At 43.0% G+C, this 24,233-nt stretch overlaps 1 protein-coding gene across 1 annotated transcript in view; it reads left to right on the forward strand.

Moving 5' to 3' along the window:
• The window catches only part of ELAPOR2 (endosome-lysosome associated apoptosis and autophagy regulator family member 2), a 95,861-nt gene that overhangs the window by 25,010 nt on the left and 46,618 nt on the right, over window positions 1-24,233 (forward strand). The window contains exon 2 of the mRNA XM_064421842.1: window positions 23,952-24,072. Within this exon, the coding sequence (XP_064277912.1) occupies window positions 23,952-24,072 (121 nt within the window). The remainder of the gene's footprint in view (window positions 1-23,951; window positions 24,073-24,233) is intronic.

Consider the following 24,233-nt stretch of genomic DNA (forward strand, 5'->3'; position numbering starts at 1 on the left):
GTAATAATAATCTAAAAGACGTGATTAGTGGAAAGTAGAAACCTGTAAATAGGAAATTCTAAATAGACACAGGGATAAGGGGTGTCAGCATAACAGATGAAATTCAGCATAATGAGAAAGATCAGTTTGGTGACAAAAAGTGCTAGTCTGTCTTGTGGTAGCTTTCCCTGAAGAAATAATAGAAGATACCAGTGATGAAGGGTGTAAATAAACAGCTTATGGAAAAATTCAATTAAAATTCAAATTTGATTCAAACTAAATTCAAATTAAATTCAAAAGTTCAATTCAAATTCAAATAGATTGTAAGTGGTTGTAATGGGAGGGAAAATGTGGCCTCAGTTTTATTCTCCTGTTTATGGCCCCTCAGCAGCACTGAGTTGAAGCTGAGCTGTCTGGAATACCACCAGGATGAGATGAGGACATCTCACTGCTGGCAGGGTGAATTATTTGGGATGTCTGGGGTTGCTGGGGCTGGCTCCTGGGCTCTTGGGTCCATCCCTGCATCCTGTGGTGGCAGCAGTGGAGGCTTTCCAAGGCGCTTCTTTTTCACTGGGGAGCAAAGGTGTGGTATAAAAATATTTTCCTGGGAAACTGGGGTAGATTTAGCCTTTTAAAATCAAATACAGGTATCCTGAGTGACAGCACTGATGGAACTGCTGGCTTTAAAAACCCTTGAAAATGCAGGAAAGATGATTACCAAAACAATCTTGACATCTTCTGCCCCTTTCCCTGCTGCCTTCTCAGAGCATCCTTGTGATCCATGGTGGATCCTGGGAGGCAGCAGCCTGTCCTGGCTGGGATGAGGTGTGCACCCATTTAGGAATAGCTCTGATGGCACCCCATTGCTGCTGAGGCTGCTTGAGGGCTGGAAGCTTTGTCCCCTCCTGATTTTGTCCCCTCCTGGCTTCCAGCTCCCAGCAGTGCCTGGAGCCAGAGGGACTTTAATGAGCCTGCCTCTCACAATAGCAGAGACCGAGGGCCAATTACAGGTGGTGTTTGGGTTTCAGGATCATTAAATTAATCAGGAAAATGCAGCCTAGTTCCTGTGAGGATGTTGTGTTTTGTAGCTGATGAGACTGTGTTCTACCTGCTGCCTTTGTCCACTGCCCAGAAACAGTGAGAAAAGCTGGAAAAAAAAAAAGGGAAAAAGAAATATCCTGCTGGAAAAAGAACCAGCTTAATGTTCATTATTGTAAGATGAAAACAGCCCTGAATGTGGGATGTTCTGTTGACTTCACGTCTTCACGTAACCATGCTGCAATATTATCTGCATGTTTACCATTTACCTGGTTTAGTCTGTGAATGTATAACGTGATAGCTGATAGAATTCTTTCTCATGTATCCCTCCACTTCGTATTTGGCAGCAATGACCTTGCCTACTGCCTCCATCTTAGTTTTATTTCTTCCTTCTCCTTATAATCCTTTAATTTATGTCCTTTCCCTACTAGGCTTGTGCTTCTTCCCCTACTATAGCACAGGCAGGTTTAGAAATGGTTTTATGACCTGAAATAACAGAGATAAAAAGCCAGCTCGTGGAAGTCATCTGTACATAAAAGACCAATTAACCTTGAGAATCAATCCTGAAGGAAGCTGGGGAAGATTTCTGCCACTCATGAGCTTATGGTGCTTTTTCTTTTCCTCTTTTCTTTGAAATGTGCCATTGGATCAAGCTGTAAAGAAACTCTATTGACTTCAGTGGTGCAAATGAAATTACATTTTGATACTGAGTTTGTCTCAGTAGTTTCCTTTGAAGAATGCATGTTTTAAGAAAAAAGCACTGGGACAAGTTGTAACTTCAGTAAAGATATAACAGGGTGACTTTGGACCAAAGAAATTTCTTTTAATCAAGAGAGCTGTAGAAATCTTTGCAATTTGCATTTTTCACAGCTTGCTCTCTGGAGCACAAATTCAGTTCTGTGAAGTTGGATGTAAATGCACGAGGGGTCATTTTAGTGTAGATAGGAGTTATGAAAATAGAGCAAGTTGTTTGTTTAAAGAAAGAGAACATAGGCAGCAAAGATAAAGACAAATGTTGGCAACCAATTCTGTTGTGCTGAAGGATAAGTTGGTAATAATACAGAGATTTAAATGAAAAGTGGCTTCTAGATGTGGGGTGAGACCTTTACATTTATATTGAAGGTATGAAATACATTGGAATCTCTCATTGCTTTCTTGGAGCTTTTTATTCACAGACTTTATTTATTTTTTTTTAATACACAAATGTGCTATATATAGATACCCTTGATTTCAATTAAAAAATGAGTCTTGGTTTAGAGAACACTTCTCACCACTCTAAATAATATCTCATGTGTGACATGATACAAGTTGGGAATTGTATTGAATTTATGATTTTCCCTCTAACTTTTACAAGACTTTATTAATGTCAGGCTAAAGGAAAGGAATTATCATTTGGTTATTGAATCATACTTTGGACTTAAAAAGAGATCATATTAGGGAAATTCAAGGAAGCAAACTCTTACTACTAACAGGAAACTGATAAGAAACCTCCAGTGAAGCCAAGTTGGCGTAGGAGTCTGGAAATTCATAGATATTTGCAAATTGCAATGTGGCAATCCTGAAAAGCATTGAAGTTGTCCTTGAAGTCGATAAGAGATGAGAAAGCTTCTCTCCTCAGCTGAACTCCAGGACAATTTTTAGCTCTGAAGTAAGTATTGTTGGGTTTTTATTTGAAAAAAGCCTGAAATGCAAATCTCCTGAAGGAGGAAGGATTCAAAGTGTGCTGAAGGCAGGGGAAGTTTTTCCTCTGAATTCAGGGGTTTCTTTAACTGCTCTGTGTCCTTCCCTCCCATCCATTTCTCGCTTAGAGCCTGTGCTCTTGCTTCTGTGTTTTAGCTTCTTCACAATGAAAACACAGAGCTGCTCTTTTTATAGTTGGCTTGGCAACAGTGTCATAGGATGCTGCAAGACTAAAATACATTAAAGATATAAGGATGTATAAGCAGCTCCAGTCTCTATTAAACCTCATCCTCAGTCTGTCCTTGATGTCTAGTCATGCTAAAAACACACGTGGCTAAAGGAGGGAGGCTGGGTGACAGACCTGAAGATTTTTATGATTTGGATAACAAAAATACAGTGACATCAGTGAAGGCCACGTTGTTATTAAACTTTTTCACTGATAAATAGTTCACTTTCACTGGAAATAGTGAATGGCAATGGAGCTTTTTCTCATTCTCTTGCTTCAGTTGGGTGATCCCCCTTGGAGCTCATTCCTGCCCCAGAGGGATTTCTTCTGGGGTGAGGTGGGGACAGGTGTGTCTCAGTGGTCTCTTCTAAAATAGTTTTTTTCTGTGTGGAGGATTTTCCTTTTAAAAGAGGTTTTTCCTTCTCTCATTTAACTTCTTTATCCACACTAGATTTCTTGGTTCAGAGTGAGGGTCCTGTCAGCTTTGCTCTGCTCAGTTTAGCCTACTTGGGACTCCAGAAATGTGGCAAATGCAGTCAGACAGAAAAAAACCAAAGAGTGAGCTGTTTCTCCAGCAAAGCAGGGGACTCTTCCAGCCACTTCAGAAACAAATAACATATGTTTTATCTCACAGTTTTTCTGCTGACATCATATTACTTTTTTTTTTTCCTTACCAATTGATGGGAGTACCAAATCCCCAGTGGCAGGAGGATTTGTGGATCAAATCCTAGGTGTCCTTTCAGAGCTTCATTTCTTTAAAGCCTGCAGCTTTATTATTCTGTAGAAGTGAAGACAGTTTGGTGTATTGCATGGTTTGGTCCTGAGTAAGACTTTTTTTTGTTCTCCTGCTTGAAACTAGTTGAAAGATAGTTACTGACTTGGTGGATCTGGATGGTGGCCCTTTTCTGAGTCAGTTAAAAGCTGATCTTCTCTGGAACCAGCTGTTTCTTTGCTCAGCAAAACTCAGAAGCACACTCCAGTTCAACACAGAAGTGAAGCTTCATTTTTAAAACAAAAAATAAAAAAGAAATCTGAAAAAGACAAGGCTGTTAAGAGTTTGTCTACTTGGAGGTTAAAGTATTCTGTAGCATTTGAGTGAAAAAGGGGATCATCTATATATAAAATGATTAGTGAGAATATGTAAGCCATAAAGATTTTTTACAATGGTCCAGTTTGAAAAGTTTACAATAATGTGGTCACTTCCCACAAAATTTCTCAGGAAACTGATGCTTTTCCAGAGAGCAATTTTTCAACCAAACTCCCAGCCAGTTCCTGTCCATAAGTACTGATCTTACTGAGCCAGAGCCTCTGCCATGGTGTGAGGCCAGATGAGGTCCTCCTGGATGAGAAATGTGCCCTGCTGTGGTCTGAAGTGTTTTGGCAGCAGCAGAAACTTTGGGAGATCCTGAGGCCCTGGGAGAGCATCTTCCAGAGACCTGTCATCATTGCATTCCCTGCTTGAGGAGGGGACAGGAGAGGATCTGTACGTGCTGAATGTATTTATGGGGTAAGAAGATGTTCTTTGGGGGTGATCATTTCTCTGGTAAACACTAATCACCTCCTTTCCTAAGCTTAAAACCTCTAGATTTCCTCCTGCTCCTATTCCCAGAACAATTTATTTTCTGTCTTTTCATGTGTAGCCTCTTAGCTTTAAGCTTACAAATGTCCTGCGTTTGTGCTGAATATAATCTGTTTAATAGAGAATGATTGCCTGAGGCTACAGATCTTAACCAAGCATTAGGCAGATCTAATTCAGCTGTGGTGCTTATTGGCCTGCAAAAGCCAGTTCGTTGTTTTTTTTTTTTTTTTTTTTTTTTTTTTTTTTTTTTTTTAAATTTTATTATTTCTCCTTTCCTGGCTACGTAAATCTTCAGAGAATCCTTAGTCATGTGTTAAAGCTTGCTTGGCCTGAGGAGTTAATCCTTTCTAAGACAAGCCTTTTCTCCCTCACATGTGTGGGTATTCATGAAAGCTTGGTGTAAATCCAGGACGGTTTTCTTCAGAAACTCATGGCCTTTGCTAAGGAAAGCACATTATTCACCTAAGGAAGAGACCACCAAAGCTGGACTCTAACATTTTCTCATATATCATAATCTTAATTTAGACTAATCTCTGCCTTAACTTTGGACAAGTAAATTGTTTAATTGCTGTAAATTTGTGTCTTTCTCTAAGACAGGGAGCACAGATTCCCCTGCCCAATCTTCCTGCAGCAGCCCCCCAAGCTGAGCTCCAAGGGTTAAGAACTGTTGTGCATTCTGTGATTTTTAGTAGGGTTTGAGATATAAAACAACAAATCTGTGCCTCCCTTTCTTCCTTTCCTAAATTCTGCTCATGATAAATAGTTTTTTAGCTGTTCACATCTCACATTCATTTCCATGAAGTCATTCTGGTTTAGGGGGAGCCTGTGACTGAACAAGATCATAAAGGAGCAGGTTTTTTTCCCCCTTAGGATGAAAATGAAATGGGTCTGTGAACTGCAATATTGAATAATGAGATGATTTTAAAGAAAAGAATTATGTATGAGATTGTCTTAGGTAAAAAGAAAACTTGACTTGCATGCCAATCCTAGAAAACCTTCATGCTTTATGACTACTAAATTATATTAGAAATTTTCCTCTCCAAGCCACCTAGCTAGGGTTGTACTAAATCCATGATCTCCAGACACAGGCAATTACACTGCAAACACTCCAGTTGTCCTGGAGAGCCTGTGTAGTCCTGCAGTCCTCTGTGACCCCAATAAAGCCCTGTGGGCACATCTTTCCTTTCAGCTCTGCATGCAGCCTCACAGGTCACCTTCCCCAGGCAGGGAAGATCAGTTAAGCTTGGCTTTCCTAAGCAAGGTATTCTCTGTTTGTTGATAATTAGCAGCAGAGATTTAGGTGTTTGGCTGCCAGTTCATATTCTGCACTACATGGGGTATCTTCAGATGATTTACCACTGTGGGACCTCTGTTAATGAAATATTTGTGAGGGGAAATATCCTAAATCACCTGAATGGTCAGCTGTGCCTTGCAGGCTGCAGATTTTTCAACACTAAGCAAGAAGTGGGACCTTGTCTGGCAATGAGTTTCTCATGGGCAAAAAAAGTCTAAAAAGCTGCTTTCCTGCTTCTGTCTACCATCATCTAACATGATGCAGCATATGGTTTGGGTAGCATGTGGTTGTAGAAGAAAAAGGTAATTAGAACTTGATTATGTGCCTGGTAGCATCATCTGCACCATTTTTCCCTCTTTAAAAGCTACTCTAAAAGCAATGGCCCCATGCAAACAGCTGGTGGTCAGCTACATCATTACTATTCCAAAATACTGAGAATTATTCTCTGTTCATGGTGTGAGCATGATGTTTAATGGTCCAGTTACACTCACTTCTGCCTACAAAATTTAGGTCGTGGCTCTTCAGAGTGTTTCTCTGTTTGGGATCACTTGCAGTGAGAGCTGGTGTGCAGCTCCTGGCAGCTGGGGGGCTGCAGGCGGGACAAGCCGCTGGTGCTTATAAATTTCTTCTGGGCAGCAGAAGATGAGGAAGGGAATTGTCTGTGTGTCTGCAGTGTGCCGGGTTTCACAGTTGCACAGCTGTAGTGAATGGTGGAAAGGAAAAGGTGTCAGGATGTGCTTCATTATCCTCCAGAGTGCATTTATCACTGCTCTCAGGCAATGAACAGCATTTTCTCTGTCCTCTCTGTGAGGGATGAGGACATCTCCCACTCTGTTGCACTGGCAGAGGGTTGTTTTTGGTTGCACCTCTGTGATTTGTCCTGTCAGGTTGTGCCCCTTCACCAGGTACCTTAAAGTGCTTCCAGGCTTTAAATGCAAAGATAATCCTGGGATTACACCTTCCTGCTTCACTCCACAGGGCACCCATCACCCACCTTTGCTATCCCATGGCCCTCTGGTCTCCACGAGGAGGACATGACCCCTGCATCCCTCAGAGATTCTGCTTCCTCCCACGGCTTTCACACCCAGCAGCAGCCCTGTTGCTCTGCCAGCATGGGGAAAACATCTCAGAGCTTCTCCTCTGGCCTGGCTTCTGCTGCTTGCTGATGGCCCTGCCCTTCCTCATTTGTGTTTTCATCTGTAAGGGCCAATTAAATCCCCAATGCCATCATTTGCCTGCCCACGTGACTCCCAAGCACCTTACATTTTGCTGTGTAATAACACAGAGGCGCTTGTTTCTTTGAGGCTGTCTCTGTGAATCACTGTAATGTATTTGCACAGTGAAAGGGATTTGGAATTAATGTAGCCTGACTTGTGGCTATTGATTTAGTTCCCCTTTCAGTTTGGCACTCTGTTTTTAACAAAGAAACGCTGGCCAATCAGTTCATATCATGCTGAATCATTGTTCAGGGGTGTTTTTTATTTTAATATCCTTGGATGGTGGAGTGGTGATAGTGGTGCTCCAGGGGCAACTCAGCCCCAATGAGATCAGCCACTCCTGGGTTTAATTTTGTCCTGATTTACTGCAGCATCACGCAGTAAAAAACAAACAAAACAAAACAAAACAAAACAAAACAAAACAAAACAAAACAAAACAAAACAAAACAAAACAAAACAAAACAAAACCAAAAAACCCCCCCCCCAAAAAAAACAAAACAAAGAAACAAACAAAACAAAACAAAAAGCAAAGCAAACCCCCAAACTCGGGCAGATGGCCTGTGCTGGTAATCCTTCATTGCAATGGCTCCTGACAGAGCAGCTGTGGCTCACTGCTTCTCAGGGTTTTCCATCAGAGAGAACAGTTTTCCTTCCTGGGATATGAAACTTGGCTGTAGCAGTTTGCTTCACTCGGGCATCTCTCACAGGAAAGGACAACACAGAAGAAGGAATGAACGGGAAGCAACTTCATTCCTGTTGAAACAACCTGCCAGCATGTGACTTTTTGCTTACCACTTGTGTTTATGTATTTTTAAAAATATCTTTCAGCCTTTAAATTGGAAAGCTTTTGTAGAGGCTGGAGGTAAAAGCCTACAGAAACTGTTTTAAGCAAAACAGCTTAAAATGGTCACAGATCTTCACAAGAGACTGACATGGAGGCAGTTGTGAGTTAGGGAGTCTGGAGTTGCTCATTGGGGATTTGATTAAGCAGTTAATTCCTGCTCTTTATGGATTCCATGGATGTAAAGGTACTACTTCTGCAGGAAATCCCCAGGATTCTTCACTGGGGGTTTCCTGCAGACCCCCCCAGGTTATTTTCTTCAGGAAACCCCCAGAATGCCTCGCTGACTTTGTCATCCCTTGTGTCGGATTTTCCAGTGCTGCTGGAGCTGTCAGGTGGGTAGAAAGGCTGTGACTGAGATTTGCTGCCTCTGGTCCTGTGCCTGTCTGTATGTGTGTGAAATACTCAGCCAGTGGTGGAAGATTCATAATTATTTCTCTGTCTCTGTGCCTGGTGGTGCATAGTTGTGTATTGATTTGCTGTAGTTGAGATGAGCAGACAATTACAATGTTTCCTTATGAACACTGAATTATGGCATTAGGCAGCCAGTTGTTTGGTGTACGACAGGTTGTGAATAGATATTATAGGACATTGCAGGGAGATAGGCACAGGGAAGGTAGTTTGTTAGGAAGGCATGGAGTGGCTTTGTCAGGGCTGCTTTATCCCTGGAGTCTCCCTGAGTGCTGCAGGAGACCCTTAATACACATTGATTGGGGTTATCTCTGCACTGGGTGTTACAATTAATTAGTGTTGAGGTTGTCTCCATCAGATGTGATAAAGCTTTGGCTGGGTTCTGTGGGTTGTGCTGTGGTTGTATTCTGAGTCCTGAAAAAAATTGATATCTGCATTATTTCAAATGAGGGGAAATGTCCACTGGGTAGGTTTTGTGCCTTTTTATTTCATTTTTTTTTTGCCTTAGAAGCAAATGTTATCCTGGTTGGGATTTGCAGTCTTCCACATTGAAGAGAATGTTTTCTAATGCATTTTGACAAGATCACTTTTAGCTGGAAAGCAGACTATCTCCTGTTGCATGGGTATTTCAGAATAAAATATCCTTTGCTTTTCAGCTGAGCAAACCCCACAACTCAAACTCTTCTCCCTCCTCCCCTCCTTCCTTCCAGCCTTCAGAGTGAATGACTTTGACATCCTGAGTGGTTTCAGCTTAAAGTCTCTCAGGTGGCAGGGACTCCTCTGGGATGACATGTACCATCCTATGGAGGCCCCACCTCTCTCCTTGGATGGTCAGAAGAGACATTTAGACTCTTTTAAATGAGGACAGCAAACTTCCAGACTCCTAATTCAGGGCAGATTTGCTACTGTTGAAATAGGTACAGTTTGTGGAGAAAAATGGAAATGTAATTATGCTGTCGCTGTGCTTAATTCTGATTTTCAAAGCCAATTAAAAATATGTTTGGTTGCCACTTCAAAATACAAGCATGTCATGCCCCTATATCATCTCTTAATTTCCACTGCTCTTCCTTCAATGTTGAACCTTGCTTAAAACCTCAGAGCTTACAAAGCACACTGTGGTCAGTGGTGGGAGGAGGCTGTGGGAGCCTGTGCCAGCACTAGCCTGAGAAATGCAGAGCTCGCAGTATTTGAAAATTAGGTGATCTATATGCACATTGCCTTTCAGTGTATTATTATTCTTTTTTTCTTCTTTTTTTTGCACCTTGACTACATTAACCTTGTGCTGGCTGCGTGGGGCTGTCTGACACAAGATGGATGGTGTTGGTGGCCTGGCACAGCAGCCCACACGCCGGTGCCTGCTCAGGGGAAGCCTGCTTGCTCAGTGGAGGCACGTTGAGCAGCGCTGCCTGCCTAATTGGCTGGAGAACCCTGCGCCCCTGACTTTGTGTGATGAGCTTTCCTTGGCAAGAAAATAGATGGATTATCGAGAAAGCTTTGCAGAATTGCAAAAGTGGGGCTAAATGTTCCTATTTGGTTGCTTTTTGAAGCTCTGCAGAAGTGCTGTCTGGAATTGCCATGGCGAGGGCTGCTGCAAGATTTCCTCCCACGGCAAAAGCAACTCCCTTCCAGCAGTCCCTCAGGCAGGATCAACACTACAGATTTAGAAAGCTCTTAACAAAGAGTTTGATCCAGTGTTTTGACCCTCAGGAGATCTGCATAATATCTTCTTGTGTGCCACTTGCCACAGCACTTGGGACATAATTCCAAGCTGTTGAAGAGCTCAGCTGCTGTTGTAACAAGTGCAAAGCTCTTTTGTACCTTTTACAAATAAAGACCTAAATGTGCTGGCTTTTAGCTCCTGGGCAGAATTACATTTAGGATAAGAACACTTGTTTTCACTGAAAGTGTTCAAGACCAGATGGGATGGGGCTTTAAGCAACCTGGTCTAGTGTTTGGCATCCCTGCCCATGGCAGGGAGGTTGGAAGGAGATGATTTTTAAGGTTGTTTCCAATCCAAACAATTTTGTGGTTCTGTGTTGGAAAGATGCTCTGAGGATAAAGTCACCAGGGTGCCCAAGCTGTTCTTCAGTTTTCTGTGTCATAAGGAAGCAGATGTAAATTAAACACTGAATTATCAGATTTTTTATAGACTCTGATTTCAGATCTTAGATCTAGAGCTGAGAAGAGCACTACAGAGCAGATGTGGACATCAGGGCTGTTCTTGCCCATTTCACTCGGTGTCACCACTACCTCAGAATTTCAGATTTTCCAGTTAGGGTAGGAATATGAACCCCTGCAGACAGATCCTGCTTTGGACATGAATTTGCAGCAAGCCTAGTGAAGCTGGTTCAGAGATCATGTGCTGAACTTGCAGAATGCTGAGAGAACTTTTGCTTAATGGAGACTGACTTGAGTAGGGAGTAGTCTTCCCTCATACACTGGCTCCAGCTTTGCGGGGAGGCATAGGTGAGTTCTATTCTTGCAATTTCAAATTTGCTTTGAATTTTGCCTTTGGTGCTTTTGGCTGGTTCTTGTAGATTTTGATCTTAGGGTGTGCAACTCCCTCCCCACTGCATGGCAGGGATGTGGAGCCTGATTGTGGATCTGTCTTGGAGCAGTGCAGCAAGCCTGAGCCTTCTGTTCTGTAAATCCCTGATTATTTACTTCATTATGCAATGAAACTGCTGATAAACTCAGAGGGAGTCACATGCAAATCCTGCAGCCCCAGGAGCAAATATGACACCTCTTTCAGCTCTGTGTGCACTCGAGCCCAGCAGCCCTTTCCGTGCTCTGTCGTGGCAGTCAGCACGGTCTTGTTTCTATTTCCAGCCTCAATTGATTGAGCTTCTGTTTGGCTCCATTTCTCCACGCTACCTGAAAAGGAACTGAGGGAGCAAACAGCTTTCCTGAGCTATTGTTTCTGCCTGGGGCAGCTCCAAACAGCTTGACCGCACCTCGCAGCCGTCCTGAGGGCTGGCCAAGGGAACTGGGACAAGAGGGGAGTCTGGAATCTGCTCCTTGCTGGAAGGATCAGGCTGGGCTGGCTTGGCAAGGACACAAGGAAAATTCTCATTGGAATCTCTGATGTCACGAGAGAGGGAAGAGGGTTGTCATTGCCCCAGGAAAAGGGCTGTAAATTGTGTTTCCTGCTCCGCTTGCTGAAGGGTATTTCCATCCAAATCTTTTGTGACCTTTTCCCGTGGGAGTTTTGCATAGAAATAGGAAATAGAAATAATGAAAGGGGAGAAAGTGATTATGTGGAGCTTGTGGAGAAATATTACTGCAGCTGTTTTAGCTGGAGCTGTAGGTCACAGTCCTTAAAGGAAAGGGAAGAGCCTTTGGTTGTTCCTGGTTTGTCATGTGGGTCTGAATGCCTTCATGCTTTGTCCCAAGTTATGTATTGTTTCTCCTGTATTTCTGGGGCATCTGTATCTGCTCTTCAAAGACCTGCTCTTGTCTCAGGCCAGGTTAGGGTGGTCTGCTGGCAATTGGTCTGATTCAGAGCGACATATGATTTTCCTGAACTGTGATTTTTATCTTACAGAGCCACAGATTTGTCTCCAGCCACTGAGGTGAAGCACTGAAGCACTCACGGTGCTACGAATGGGCAGCTGCAAAGCCCCCATGATGTGCTTCCCTCTCAGTGTCCATGGGGATATTTTCTGTCCAGCTCTAGATGCTTGTTTCCTTACTCCTGACAATCCCTTGTGGCTGGTCTGAACCTGTGTAGAGGTTAATTGGAGTGGAGCTTGTGTATTTGCACGTTTGTTGGGGTGCTGCAGAGACAGAGGCTGCAGGAGAGATCATGAGGCTGGAGTAGCTCTGGGTGAGGAGAATAGATTTGTAATCAACAGAAAGGAACAGATGGCTTTGGTTGTAATGCCTATATTTATATTTGATGTTAATATTCCTCCCAGAGCACCAGCACTTCAGTGATATGTAACACAACTTAAAAGCATCTGGGGAGGGAGGGGATAAAATAAATAGGTTTTTCAAATCCCGTGAGGAAATCCAGACATGGATTTAGCCACAAGATTGCAGTGGGTGTTAGCAAGCAGAGAAGGCAGAAGTTAGCTGCTATCTTCCTTCAGAGGACTGTGGGCATTACCTTGACATGGCCTTGCCACAGACCCTGAGGAGCTGTGGTGGGACCCTGGAAGGGAGCAGCATTTGTGCCCAGTGCTCCACCTGCAGCAAGATGTTCTCATGAAAGGAGCTCTTTCTCAGAGCAGTTTTTGGTTCAAATGTGGGGAAAGACATCAAGCCCTTGTTCTGTCATCCTTGTTATCTGTGTCCTGGTGGGGTCAATCCCATCCTTATGGCATCTTCTCATGCTTGTCCATTTGCTGGGTTCTTGGGTAAACTGGGTAAATCCCATGCTGGGATTTACTGGTGTACTTAGAATTGCAAACTGATTCATTCTGTGAATGCAATTAGTCACCCCCAGCACACAGGTGGGGGATGAAAGTTAATTCTGCAGCACCTAATTAGCTGTCATTGCTGGAAGGGTTCGAGAGCAGGGACAAGATGTTTTGGTTCTGGGTGTACATTCAGGGGGTCTCATGGAGCAAGGGTCGGGTACCCCAGACTTCACCCAAGACCTGTGTGTTACTTTAACAACCTTTTGTCATTCTGTTAAAAGATAAACAAGAAGCTAGAGTCTCCGTGGGTGTAAATCAGTGTGGCTCTGCAGGCAGCAGAGCTGTACCAAATTTTATCAGCCAAGGGGAGATGGAGCTTGTGGGTTAAATGATGACGGAATTATCCTTGTGTGAGTTGCTATGTGTGCATACAAAAATGCACAAGCAGGTGTGTACATGCCCACACACTCATTAAAGGTGACTGCTTTTTTTATTTGCTTGTATTTAGTGCACCTTGGAGGCTTTACCTAGACAAGAGTCATAAATGAAATGTCATCAGATTGTTAACACATCCCCGACTTGTTAACAAATAATTGCATGAATTACAGTTGAAAAAGCCAGTTGAAAGACACACTGAGTAATATTCCTTCAGGTCCCCTGGCATGTGCATATATTAGAAATCCATGTGATACAAAGCACAGGACAAAAATGATTGATAGCAGGTTACAGTGCTCTTCATTACAATGAATTAATTGATCACGTCTAGCAGATTTTCCTCCCAGCGGAATCACTGGGTATTGGACATCTCTCTCATTTCTCTTCTATCCTCTCTGTTGGAAACAAGCCAGACAGTTTTATACCATCATTTAAATTTATTTGTGACCCGAGAAAGTTGTGTTGCCCTTGAGACAGTTAACTTTTAAACTTTCAGCTAAAAAGTTTGGTGGCATTTTTGGAGTTTGGAGTATTTTGGAGATACAGGTATAGATATTATAAAAAGTTTTCTGGTAAGGTGGAACTCCTCAATCCAGTCCTGGCAGCACGTCCCACCTGAGTTGAAGTTTTTCCTGATGCTTGGACTGCTCTAATTTGACTGGCATCCTATTCTAAACCAAACATACTCCAAAGATACTAGCCAGCACTCTTTTCCATAGTCCTGAGCAGTGGAAACCAAAAGCCAATGCTTGCAGGGAGTATCCCTTCAGCCTAGGGATGGGTCTTCTTGGGACAGATGATGACAGGGATGTGATGGTAGGAAACTCGAGTGGGAAACTTCTGCTGCTTTCTGTGCCATACTATTTCACTTCTTATTCCCTCTTCCTGGTAGGTGCTTTTGGTGGTTCTTATATGTGGAATGACCTGCCAGAGATAAAGAACATATTATTAACCTGCTGTTTTTACAAGCTCTCTCCTTGTGTAGAAGTGTCTTCTTTGTTGCACTTGTGAGTGGCCTATTACAGAGTCTTAAATGTAAAGAAAATAAGTTCTCCAAGCTTTCAATTTCCCAGAAGCCATGCACACAGTGGGAAAAATACTGTGGAATTGCATTAGTAAATTCAAATATGTTTTGTGGTTTTTCCCTTTGCCTGTGGATAAGACAGTTATTATATGTTTAAGGACTCAGCTTCTGGATTCCACTCCTGACCTGTCTCAGTGTTTGGCATTAGGTAAGACACTATAAAGTGGTTTGGTTCCCAGAATAATTTGTGGAGAAATGTATCATCTCCAGGTGTGCCTAATGAGATTATACTTGAAAGGCAGGTGAGTGAAGACTTCTCTGAGACTCCAAAAGCAAGCCAGCAGCTGATGAAGTAGTAGGACTTAAGCCTCTGGCCCATGATAACCTTCCTGTGCATTGTAAAGGAGACCCAGCCCTGTTTGCCAAAGGATTTGATTTGTCCTGCCATTTTTACAAGGTGCACTTTGCTACATCCATCTCATGCTGTATCTGAGATGTGTTACACCCTCACTCCCCCATCTCCAAATCACCCAGGTCAAGCTATGGGGGGGATGATGGAGCAGGGTGTGAGGTTTAATTCCTCCTTTCTCCTTTAGGAAAATAATATTTTAGGTCTTGAGATACAATACAAATGTGTATCATCATGGCAGAATTTCTTCTTGATGGCTTTCCTGCAAGTTGCTTTTTGTAAAGTGGGGATAGGAGGTTTTGAAACAGGAATCAGCATTTCACCAAAGATGCAGTTAAAGCACAAAGCTTATTCTCTTAACTCCCAATTTTCTATGGTCTGACTGTCATTAAAAAGTCTCTCTTTGATGAAGATTTGTAAGGCTTTGTTGCTAAGAACCAGAATATGCATTTGGAAATTCTGTTGAGTGGCTTTGGAGATGTGTATCCCTAGAGACTGTGTTAATTTCCATATTCATTAAAATGTTCTGTGGTGCCTGAGAGACCCAAACCCTTGAATAATAAAGCTGCAGAAGCTGGGAAAGAAGACATCAGGATCAAGGAGTAGTTTTGCCACCAATTTAATCCAGTCTAAGTATGTGTGACCAGTAGGTCAGTTCTGTTCCTGACTGATGCTTTTCTTTCTCTATCCATCTTTCTGCCTTGGCCATCCATTGCCACTCCTTTCTGTGTCCACAGCAGTGCTGACACAGTGTGCATGGAGCTGTTCTGCTGAAAACTAGGAGAAAAAAATGACTTTATGATGGATCAGGTTCTTTATAGATGTAGTGCTGACACAAGGGAAAAGGAAAATGTGGTTTGGGGCAGGCAAACTGCTCAACACTTCTTATTAGCCTATTAAGCCATCACTGGATATGCCTCTGCAAATGCAGTTTGTTTGGCTGAAAAATAATCTTTCTGAGGGTCATTTTGTGCCATCCTGTAGAATTTTCTGCTTGGTATCTCCTTCCCTGAAATTCAGTGGGATTATTTTAAAAGGGAGAAAGGATTTTGCCTTCTCTGGAGCTTCATTTGCAAGGATGGCAATGACCATTGCCTGTTATTTAAACAACATCAGGGTGATGAGTGCATGAGCTGGTTAACTATGGCTCATCCTGTTGTCCTTTGAAGTGAATGGATATCTTTTACTGACTTAACTGGGCAATAGATAGGGCCCTGGATGAAAGAGACAGTGTTTTACTAGAGGCTACTTGTTTCTGCGGGTTGCAAAAATAAATAATCCTAGATACTTTCAAAGATGGCTGGGGTTGGGCTGCACATAGCTTTTTTGGTGGAGTTTTATTTAAAAGAAAAATAAATTTCTCATAGTCAAAAGGCTGCTGCCTGACCTGACCTTTTCAGACTGAAAATGGTCCCTGAAAAGAAAAATAAGGTAATGATAATAAAAACTCTCCTAGTGATTACTAGACTGCTGCTGAAAGGGATTTGGCAAAGTCTGAAGGAGTGACAGAGTGAGAAAGCACCATCTCTGCTAGAAGATGACAGTCTCTGACTTGACTGGTGCCCTGTGAGTCTGGAGAAATCTCCACTGATTCCAGCCAGAGGGAGGGTGCCTGACAGCCAAGATAAGAACTGTTCAGAGCACAGCCCTGCAGTTTCTTGCAGCTGATGTTGTGTTATATGGGAATGCACTGTCCTTAAGAAAGTATCTTCAACAAATCATGTAATAAATATAAATGTATAGCAGAGTAAATGTGATTTCTTGGAGGGTTGCAGCCAGCGTTTGGGGCTAGCCATGCTCTCTGAATCTCTTTATATGCTGAAATGGTATCTTTTGGGCTGCACTTTTCAACAAATAAACCCTTCACCCCTAGATATTTCTCCCAGCTCTTCTGCTCAGCTCCCTGGCTGATGATATCTGCTTCATTAGCTGCCTGATGAATGGTCTGAGTGCATTAGCATCGTTTTATCGAGCCAATAACTGTGAGCCTCACCCTGCAGAGCTGTCACTGGGAGGTTTCTAAAAGGTTAGGCAAACTTCTGTCAGGAATGGTTTAGGTGTGGGGGGCAAGAACACGGACTAAATGGTTTCTGAAATGCCCTTCTAACTCTGCAATGTCTTAATTTAAAACCCTGCTGTAGTAACAGCACATGATTTCTATGACAAGCATCTCTGGGAGTTGAGAGGTGACAGGGGCTGCACCAACACATTCTGAATGTCCAGCAGGTGACAGCTGGCTGCAGCAGGAAGGAGCAGCAAGGACTTGTCCCATCTAACCTCAGGTACTTGTGTGGAAACGAGTCTGTCCAAACTCTGCAGCTGTGGAGGGAGAAAGGGGTGCAGTTCCTGTGTCCTACTCTGAACATCTGGGATATGCTGGAACCACCTCCTGGTTATCTCTCTGGTGAGCTTCATGCCATGCTGCATCAGGTTCACCAAGAGCAAAGGAAGTCCTTTGACCTGGTTGGTGTGAGAGCTCAATGCCTTTTTCATTTCCAGTGGGACACTATACTCATCCAAACACTTTTTTATCACTTGCTGTTTGTAAACATTGCTAAGGGCTGTCTCTGTCTTCCTCCTGCTGACTGAGCTGCTCATGGCTCTCTGAACTTCACCCATCATTCTGCAGACATCTGTTCACTGTAGGTTACTCTGCTCACTGGCCTAGGACTGGACATTTATTTTAACACGTTTGGGTTAGAATTCTGGTTTACATTTAAATAGGTGATATAAAAACTTAGTAAAATGTCATTTATTCTGATTCCTTGCAAATATTGATGATATATTTTTGCTGAATTCTGGCTTTCATTCAGTAAACCTCTTCAGTTCATCTCTAATTTGCAGATGGCTTTGGCAGTGTTCCAACCTCAGCTTCTGGTGATTGAAACCTGGTGCATGAATTAGATTCAAGATGCAAATAGCCTGATTTTGAGAAAGTCTGAATATATGCAGCTGCCTTGTGCAGTTCTAAGTAATGCAATTAGGTCTGGGATTCTTACTGCCAAAACAGCCTCAAATGAATTAGGGGTCCAGAAAAGAGAAATGTGGCGGAACACACATAAATGTCTTTAGGAATTTGGGGATTTAGGAATGATTGAAAACCTGGCTCAAATTTTCAGCTGAAAATCACTGATATATGTAATTTCAAAGGAGATTAAAGAGGAATGTACTCATGTTGGGGAGGTGTAGAGCTGGGCATTAGGTCTGGAGGAGAGATGTGACAGCTCTTCTGACTCAAGGGTCTGTTGCTTCCTCATGGGCTGGGTGATAGGAGCACAAAGGAGCAGCAGGGATATTTGGGATAGAATTACAAATAATGAGCGTGGTAAAAGAGGAGGAAGGGCTAGAAGCTCAAAACTAACAAGAAATGGGAACTAGCTTCTCCTTTTCAAAGCCTGAATTAGGAGTGACTGATAAGCAGCCCTTGAAAGCTCTGGAGCAGTCTCAGAGTGTTGAAAGCATTTCCCCTCAGTGTGCTAATGCTGTGGATGCCAGACTTGGGAAACAGCCATGCAGGGAGAATGCCATGTCTCTGCATCTGCTCTTTTTTTGGGTGACATTTCTTGGTGTAGCAGGGAAGTGAAAATGTTGACTCATTTTCATTGAGATTTGTCTGGGGGGAATCACAGCAGTGCTCAGGGAAGTTGGGATCCCTTCTTATCTCTGCCTGTAGCCATTCTTTCCTTAAAACTGGCTTTTATTTCTGAGGAGGGTTGAGGGTTTTTTTTTTTTTCATAAATACACAACTAATCCCTATTGTACATGTAAATATAGACAGCACAGAGGTCTTTAAAGATTATGGCTGCCCCTTTTGGCAAGTAGTATCTTTTAATAGCATTGTGTGCAGTTAATCGGGTTAAGCAAAAGTATCAGTGGAACAAGTCCATGTTCAGGGAAGGAGTAGCAACCTCTTGAGAGTTTTTGGTTAGTAATATTGGCCAGGTAGCATAGAAGAGTTTTTTACTTATTTTTTTTCTTTTATTTTCTTTGGGGTTTTTTTTGGTTTTTTTTTTTTTTTTTTTTTTTTTGTTTGTTTTTGGAGGAGGTTTTTGTGGATTTTTTTTTTGTTCGTTTGTTTTTTATTTGACTCAGTGATGTCTGTGGTTGGAAAACAACAGGAGTAGAGCAAGCTGTTAAATTGCAGGGGACTTTTGCTATCATGTTTCATAGCAGATATGACAAATGGTCTTTGCTCCTGGGCTTCATCCAGTATTTTCTGCCCAGACTGAGGGTTCAGTGCATTGGGAACTGGTTGTAAGGGCTTGTGCCTTCTCTGCTCTTTGTTTCTAATTAAGTGGAAGGATTATAAGGCATCTCCCATCTATGTGAAAGGCAGGAAGGAAGAAATTGGTGCAGAAAAATAGGAAGGGCATGAAGAGGGTGTTGCTCTTTGTCATGGAGAAAGCTCACTCTTTGTCATGGAGAAAGCTCATTGCTACACGGGTTGTCTGGAAGAAAGCTCTCCAGTCAGTGGAGAAGAAAACAATACTTGTAGAGTTTCAGAAATACCCTGAAATAGGCTTTTATTTTAAGACAGGGGATCTGTTCCCTGGAAATGCCTGTGTCAGTCAACTCTTGTGAGATGTCTAGCTCAGATGTAGAGGTCTGGAGACATCTGACATTACATGCACTGGGCCTGGGGAGCTGGGCACGGAGGGACACTTGGTGCCACTTAAAGTGAAGACAGGAATTGTGTGAGATGGGGGCAGTGGGGCTGCAGGGGACACAGGGTGGGACACACCTTGCTGCAGATTGCTCAGCCAGCTCCTGGTGGGCTGGGAGCTGGGGAAGGGCTGCAGGGCAGGAGGTGTGGGTGCCCCAAGGGAGCCAGATCTCAGCTGGAGCTTGGCACAGGATGAGTGCGAGGGTGCCAGGCCCACACCATCAATCCCATATTGATGGGTTTTGAGCATGGGATGCTGGAAACATTCTGTCGTGTTCTCCTCCCCCTGGCAGAGCTGTGACCAGTGCACCATCTCTTTGACGTCATGTGCATGCACAAGGGCTTCTTTTTTGTGCAGGGTGTCCTTCAAAGGGAGCATGTGTAGGTCAGAGAGTTTCTCATTGCAGCTTTGCATGGTGCTGCTGATGTGATTTCACTAATTCCCCAAGAACAATAAAGCAAAATTCAGCACAGGGTAAAGCAAACGCAGATGCCTATTTTTGGTAGCATTTTTCAGGTTACTATTAACCTTTCATTTGAAATTTAATGCGGAGGACTACACATAGATCCTGAGCAGTTTCTTGGAACAGCATCAATTTTCCATTTAGAAAATTGCATTTTTTCCAAGTTTAACCCTGTTTGGGATGTTGTTAATATTTTCCTGAGAGACACTTACCAATAGGAACTTTCTCTTTGGGTCTGGTATTCAAACCTGTTTTACCAAACCCTAGGAATTATGATCAATAAAATAAGAAATGCTATAGGAAATTATAGTTGAACTGGAGGAGGGACGTATTTAGAAGATGAACGCCAAGTGCAGAAAAGTAATAAAACAGAGTCAGAATTACAGTTAAAACGAAAACAGGCCTGTGGCCAAATGTAAAGTTACTGTATGAGTGGATGATAGTGGGAAAAAATATTGAAAGCAAAGCCAGAGTAGGAGCTGGCAACAGACAACATCTGGCAATGGATTTGCCATGAAATTCACTTCAGAGAACTGGAGGGTGAAGAAATTTTTCTGTCATGGGGTTGAAAGTATACAATCTTTAATGTTCCTTTCAATATAAGCCATTCTGTAAGGAAATCCCAAAATAATGGCATTTTTCCATGAGAAGCAAAGGTGTTGTAAGTGTCCCATGGTGCTGTGCTGGCTCCATGGTCAGCCTTCTATATTTGGAAGTTCAAATTCCTGAGGCAGATTAGAGGCTCTGAGCCCTGTAAGCAGCATTAATGGGCAATTTCCAGTAAACTTTCCTGCAAACTTTGTGTGTGATGGAAGCTGTGGGTGCTGCAGCCAAGCTGTGCTTCCAGCTCACAGGGATGGACCTGAGCTGTGCTGGGGGCTGAGGACATCACCAAGGCTGCTGAAGCAGTTTGAGGTGCTGGATCATGTGGCTGAACCACAGGTTCCTGCAGTTACATTCACCCACCATAAGGAGCCAGGCTGGTGAATTTAAAGCTGAAGTTGTGAGCTGCTGCCATGCCTGTAAGGCAGCACAAATGTATTCTGTAATAATACATTCTGTAATAATTCTGTGTTCTATTTATGGTAATAAAAGATGGATACAGCTGGGCCCTCAATGTTTGTTTCATAGAATCATTGAATCACAGAATGGTTTGTGTTGGGAGGGCACCTTAAAGATCTCATGCCAAACCCTGTGCCACGGGCAGGGACATCTTCCACTATCCCAGGTTGCTCAAAGACCCATCCAACCTGGCCTCAAACACTTTTATAGATGAGGTATCTACAGTTTCTCTGGGCAATTTTTTTTTTTTGCAGGAAGGTTGGAACTAGATGATTTTAATGTTCCAACCTAGACCATTCTGTGGTTCTCTGATTCTATGAGAGTAGCATTGGTAGCTGGCAGAGATTTTTGGAGCTAGGCATGTGTGCACAACCAAAGGCAAAAGTTAATTTGAAGAGTCCTCAATACAGTCACTTACCAGATAAATGCCATGTCCATATGGGTTTTTCAGACACAAAGCTGAGTTGAAAGTCAGATAGAAAAGAAATGAACAAAAACCCCACCCCAACCACTCATCCACAAGGGAACTGAGCATAGTACAGGGAAAAGTAATGGAAAGAGACCACACAGAACTCTTGTTCTGCTGTACAAACTTTTGAGTCTTGTGGCTCCTCTGAGGACACAGCTGCACACAGGGATGGAGTGATCAGAGTGACATGTGTTGGGTCCATCTCTCCAGGAACCTCACCTGACAGGTTAAAGCCTGAGAGTTTTCCATGGAGGGAATGAAAACTTGACTCATCTGCCTGAATATGGAAGGAGAGCAGAAGCCTTTTATTCTTTATAATTTTTGTTAGTGTCCTGAATTTTGAATCCCTGTTGTTATCCAGCCATTAGAAGGGATGGTTCTGCACTGCATGATGTGTCCCTCACAGCTGCCCCACTTTTGGGAGCTGCTTTGGCTGCAGAGGGATTGCATTGCTGGCTCAACGTCACTGAAGTGTGCTTTGAGAGGGTGGCTATGAGAGCAGCCTGGATTGTTGACACCAAACTGCTCACTTTTATTTTTTAAAAATCTGATATTAAATAGAAAATGGATCTGAAAGGGAGTCAGAGTCAGTGCACTTGAATATCCTTCTCTTTGCTTCACTCCAGTCTTGCATATTTAATTTAATAGATACATTTTTTTCTTATGTCATATGAACTAGGAGATGAATCTACTACATTTGTGTATTCTGGTTGCCTTATGGCAGATTTCATACTGAGATGATTCAGGAATATTTTTTAAAGTATTCCTGAAAGATTGCATAATGAGATGAAAAGGGGAAAATACATATTATAATTGAGTATATTTGTAGAGTTTGCAGTGTGTTATATCATATTTTGTCTGTTGATTTGGGTTTGGTTTTTTTGAGACAAATAGTTTTCCTTTCCACTGTGCTGTGAGTTAGAATTCTAAACCATTGATTGAGCTGCAAAGATAATTATTCAGCCATGAAAATATTAATTCCAGAGAAATCAGATTATTATTTGCACCTGGATGCAAAATAGCAAAGGCTTTGATGATGTTTAGGTAGAACTTTATTAACATTTGAATATCTCTGGAGAGCTATGGTAACAGTAGGAGAAGTATTAAACTCAGTATTGTTTGTTTTTCTGCAAGCAAATGAGGAGAATTGCAAGGCTTCTCCATGTGAGTCAGCTGAATATTTGCAGGAATTAACTAATCTATATCAGAGCCAGCATGGATCAACCCTTACCCACTGCTCCCCCTTCTTCTGCTCCATCATGTACAATGTCAGTTGCAAAGAAAGGAACAGGAGAAGATTGCCCCCCAAATAATCCCTGTGTGCACAGAGTATCTCCTCCTAGGGCAGCAGAATAAGGGCCTGATGTCTGCAGCCATGGCAGGGAGGCAGGTTTCTGCTGGGGTTTGCTGTAGTGAGAGTGAGCTGCAGCAGTTGAAGAGCTCTTGTGTTTGTGCCTTGGGCTGCAGACACAGCCACTGCCTCCCCTCCTTGGTTCTTGGCCAGTCCTGCCTGCAGAAGACAGATAAATTGAAAGGAGCCCGCCAGACTTTATGGATCACCACACCAGGCTGCCCCAAAGCTTCTCAAACATCAAGCCTGTGGCTAAATTTTCCTCGTTACCATGCTTTTTGGTGGTGCTTTCGTGGACCGGAAGGGATGTGCAGTGTTGGAGGTGGGGTTCCCCTGAGGAAATGGAGAGAACTCCGTCCAAATTAACTGGCTAGTTTTCCTCTGTAGCCAGTGGGGAGAAAGAAGTGTTTCTAGGATGTGTTATCTCCTTGTCCCCTCCTTATCCCCTTGTCCCCAGGTGGGCACGTGATCAATGTTTTACCTTAATTAACTGCAAAGGGAGCTGGAGGTGGTTTGGCTTTATGGAACCATCTTATGGAGCTTGCCAGGCCATGTCATTTGAACATGGGTCTCTTCCCTCTGAAGAAGGTAATTCACCAATTCTGCCAGTTCCACCCAAACTGGTTGAAAAATGAGATGTTGCTGAGCTTTATTTTAATCATAAACTTCTGGGCTATGAATTTGAAAACAGAGCCATAAACACAAAATTAAAAATGTAATTAAATGTGAGTCTACATTCTATGTGGGATATGAATCAATACTATTAATAAGACAAATAGCTAATATTCTTTCCTAGCTAATGCTAGGAAGTTTCTTACTATTTTTCACTGAGTCTGCCCAGGGCTTATCTCAGCCCCAGAGACAATGGGACTGATCTCCCTTCACACCACAATTTTGCCTTGAGGTACTCCTCAGAGCTGACCCTGGATGACATATTCAGGTATCCCAGTACTGGGGTTATCTGCCCTAATTTTCCTGGCATTCCTCTGAAACTGACAAAGAGGGAAAGGCACTTGCAGGAGGAATCATTCCATCCATCTTACACATCCATATCATGGGATGACTTGTGCTCAAGTATGGCTTGCTCCAGTGATCAAAGACGAAGCCTGCTTGGCTGCTGTAGATCAGATACTGTGATGGACAGAAATTTTCCATCAATCCTGCTCTAAGAGACTGGGAAAAAAATTCTAGTGGAATCTGCCTCCTTTCTATCAAGTGCTTTTGCAAATCCCACCTTCTGCCCTAGCATTTGTGCAGCACAGCATCTGACGAGAGCCGCGCTGGCTCTGTGGTGATGCAGGGCAATCATCAAAGCTGCACAGGGTGTTCCACGCCAGCCACTTCCTCTCTGCTTTAATTACAACTGGGCTTGCTAATCCCAGTCTTGATTAATGAGCTTAATATGCAAATGTTGTGATGAAACTGAAACTCTTTGTAATTGCTTGCAGACAGATTACCACTTCGAGTACACGGAGTGCGACAGCAGTGGCTCCAGGTGGAGGGTGGCTGTCCCGAACCCGTCAGTGGAGTGCTCTGGACTACCTGACCCCGTGAGAGGGAAGGAATGCAGTATGTTGTGACTTCTCATTTTACACACTGTTACTGGCTTTTTGTGCTGTTTACATCTGTAGGGCTGTCACTGATGTCCCGAGTTTCCCTGAGTTGTCCTTCCCCTCCAGCCCAGCTTTCTGTCTCCTGGAGATGTGGAGCAGGGATTGTCTTTGCAGTGT

The sequence above is a fragment of the Passer domesticus genome, chromosome 5 (assembly GCF_036417665.1).
Source record: "Passer domesticus isolate bPasDom1 chromosome 5, bPasDom1.hap1, whole genome shotgun sequence".
Classification (NCBI taxonomy): domain Eukaryota; kingdom Metazoa; phylum Chordata; class Aves; order Passeriformes; family Passeridae; genus Passer; species Passer domesticus.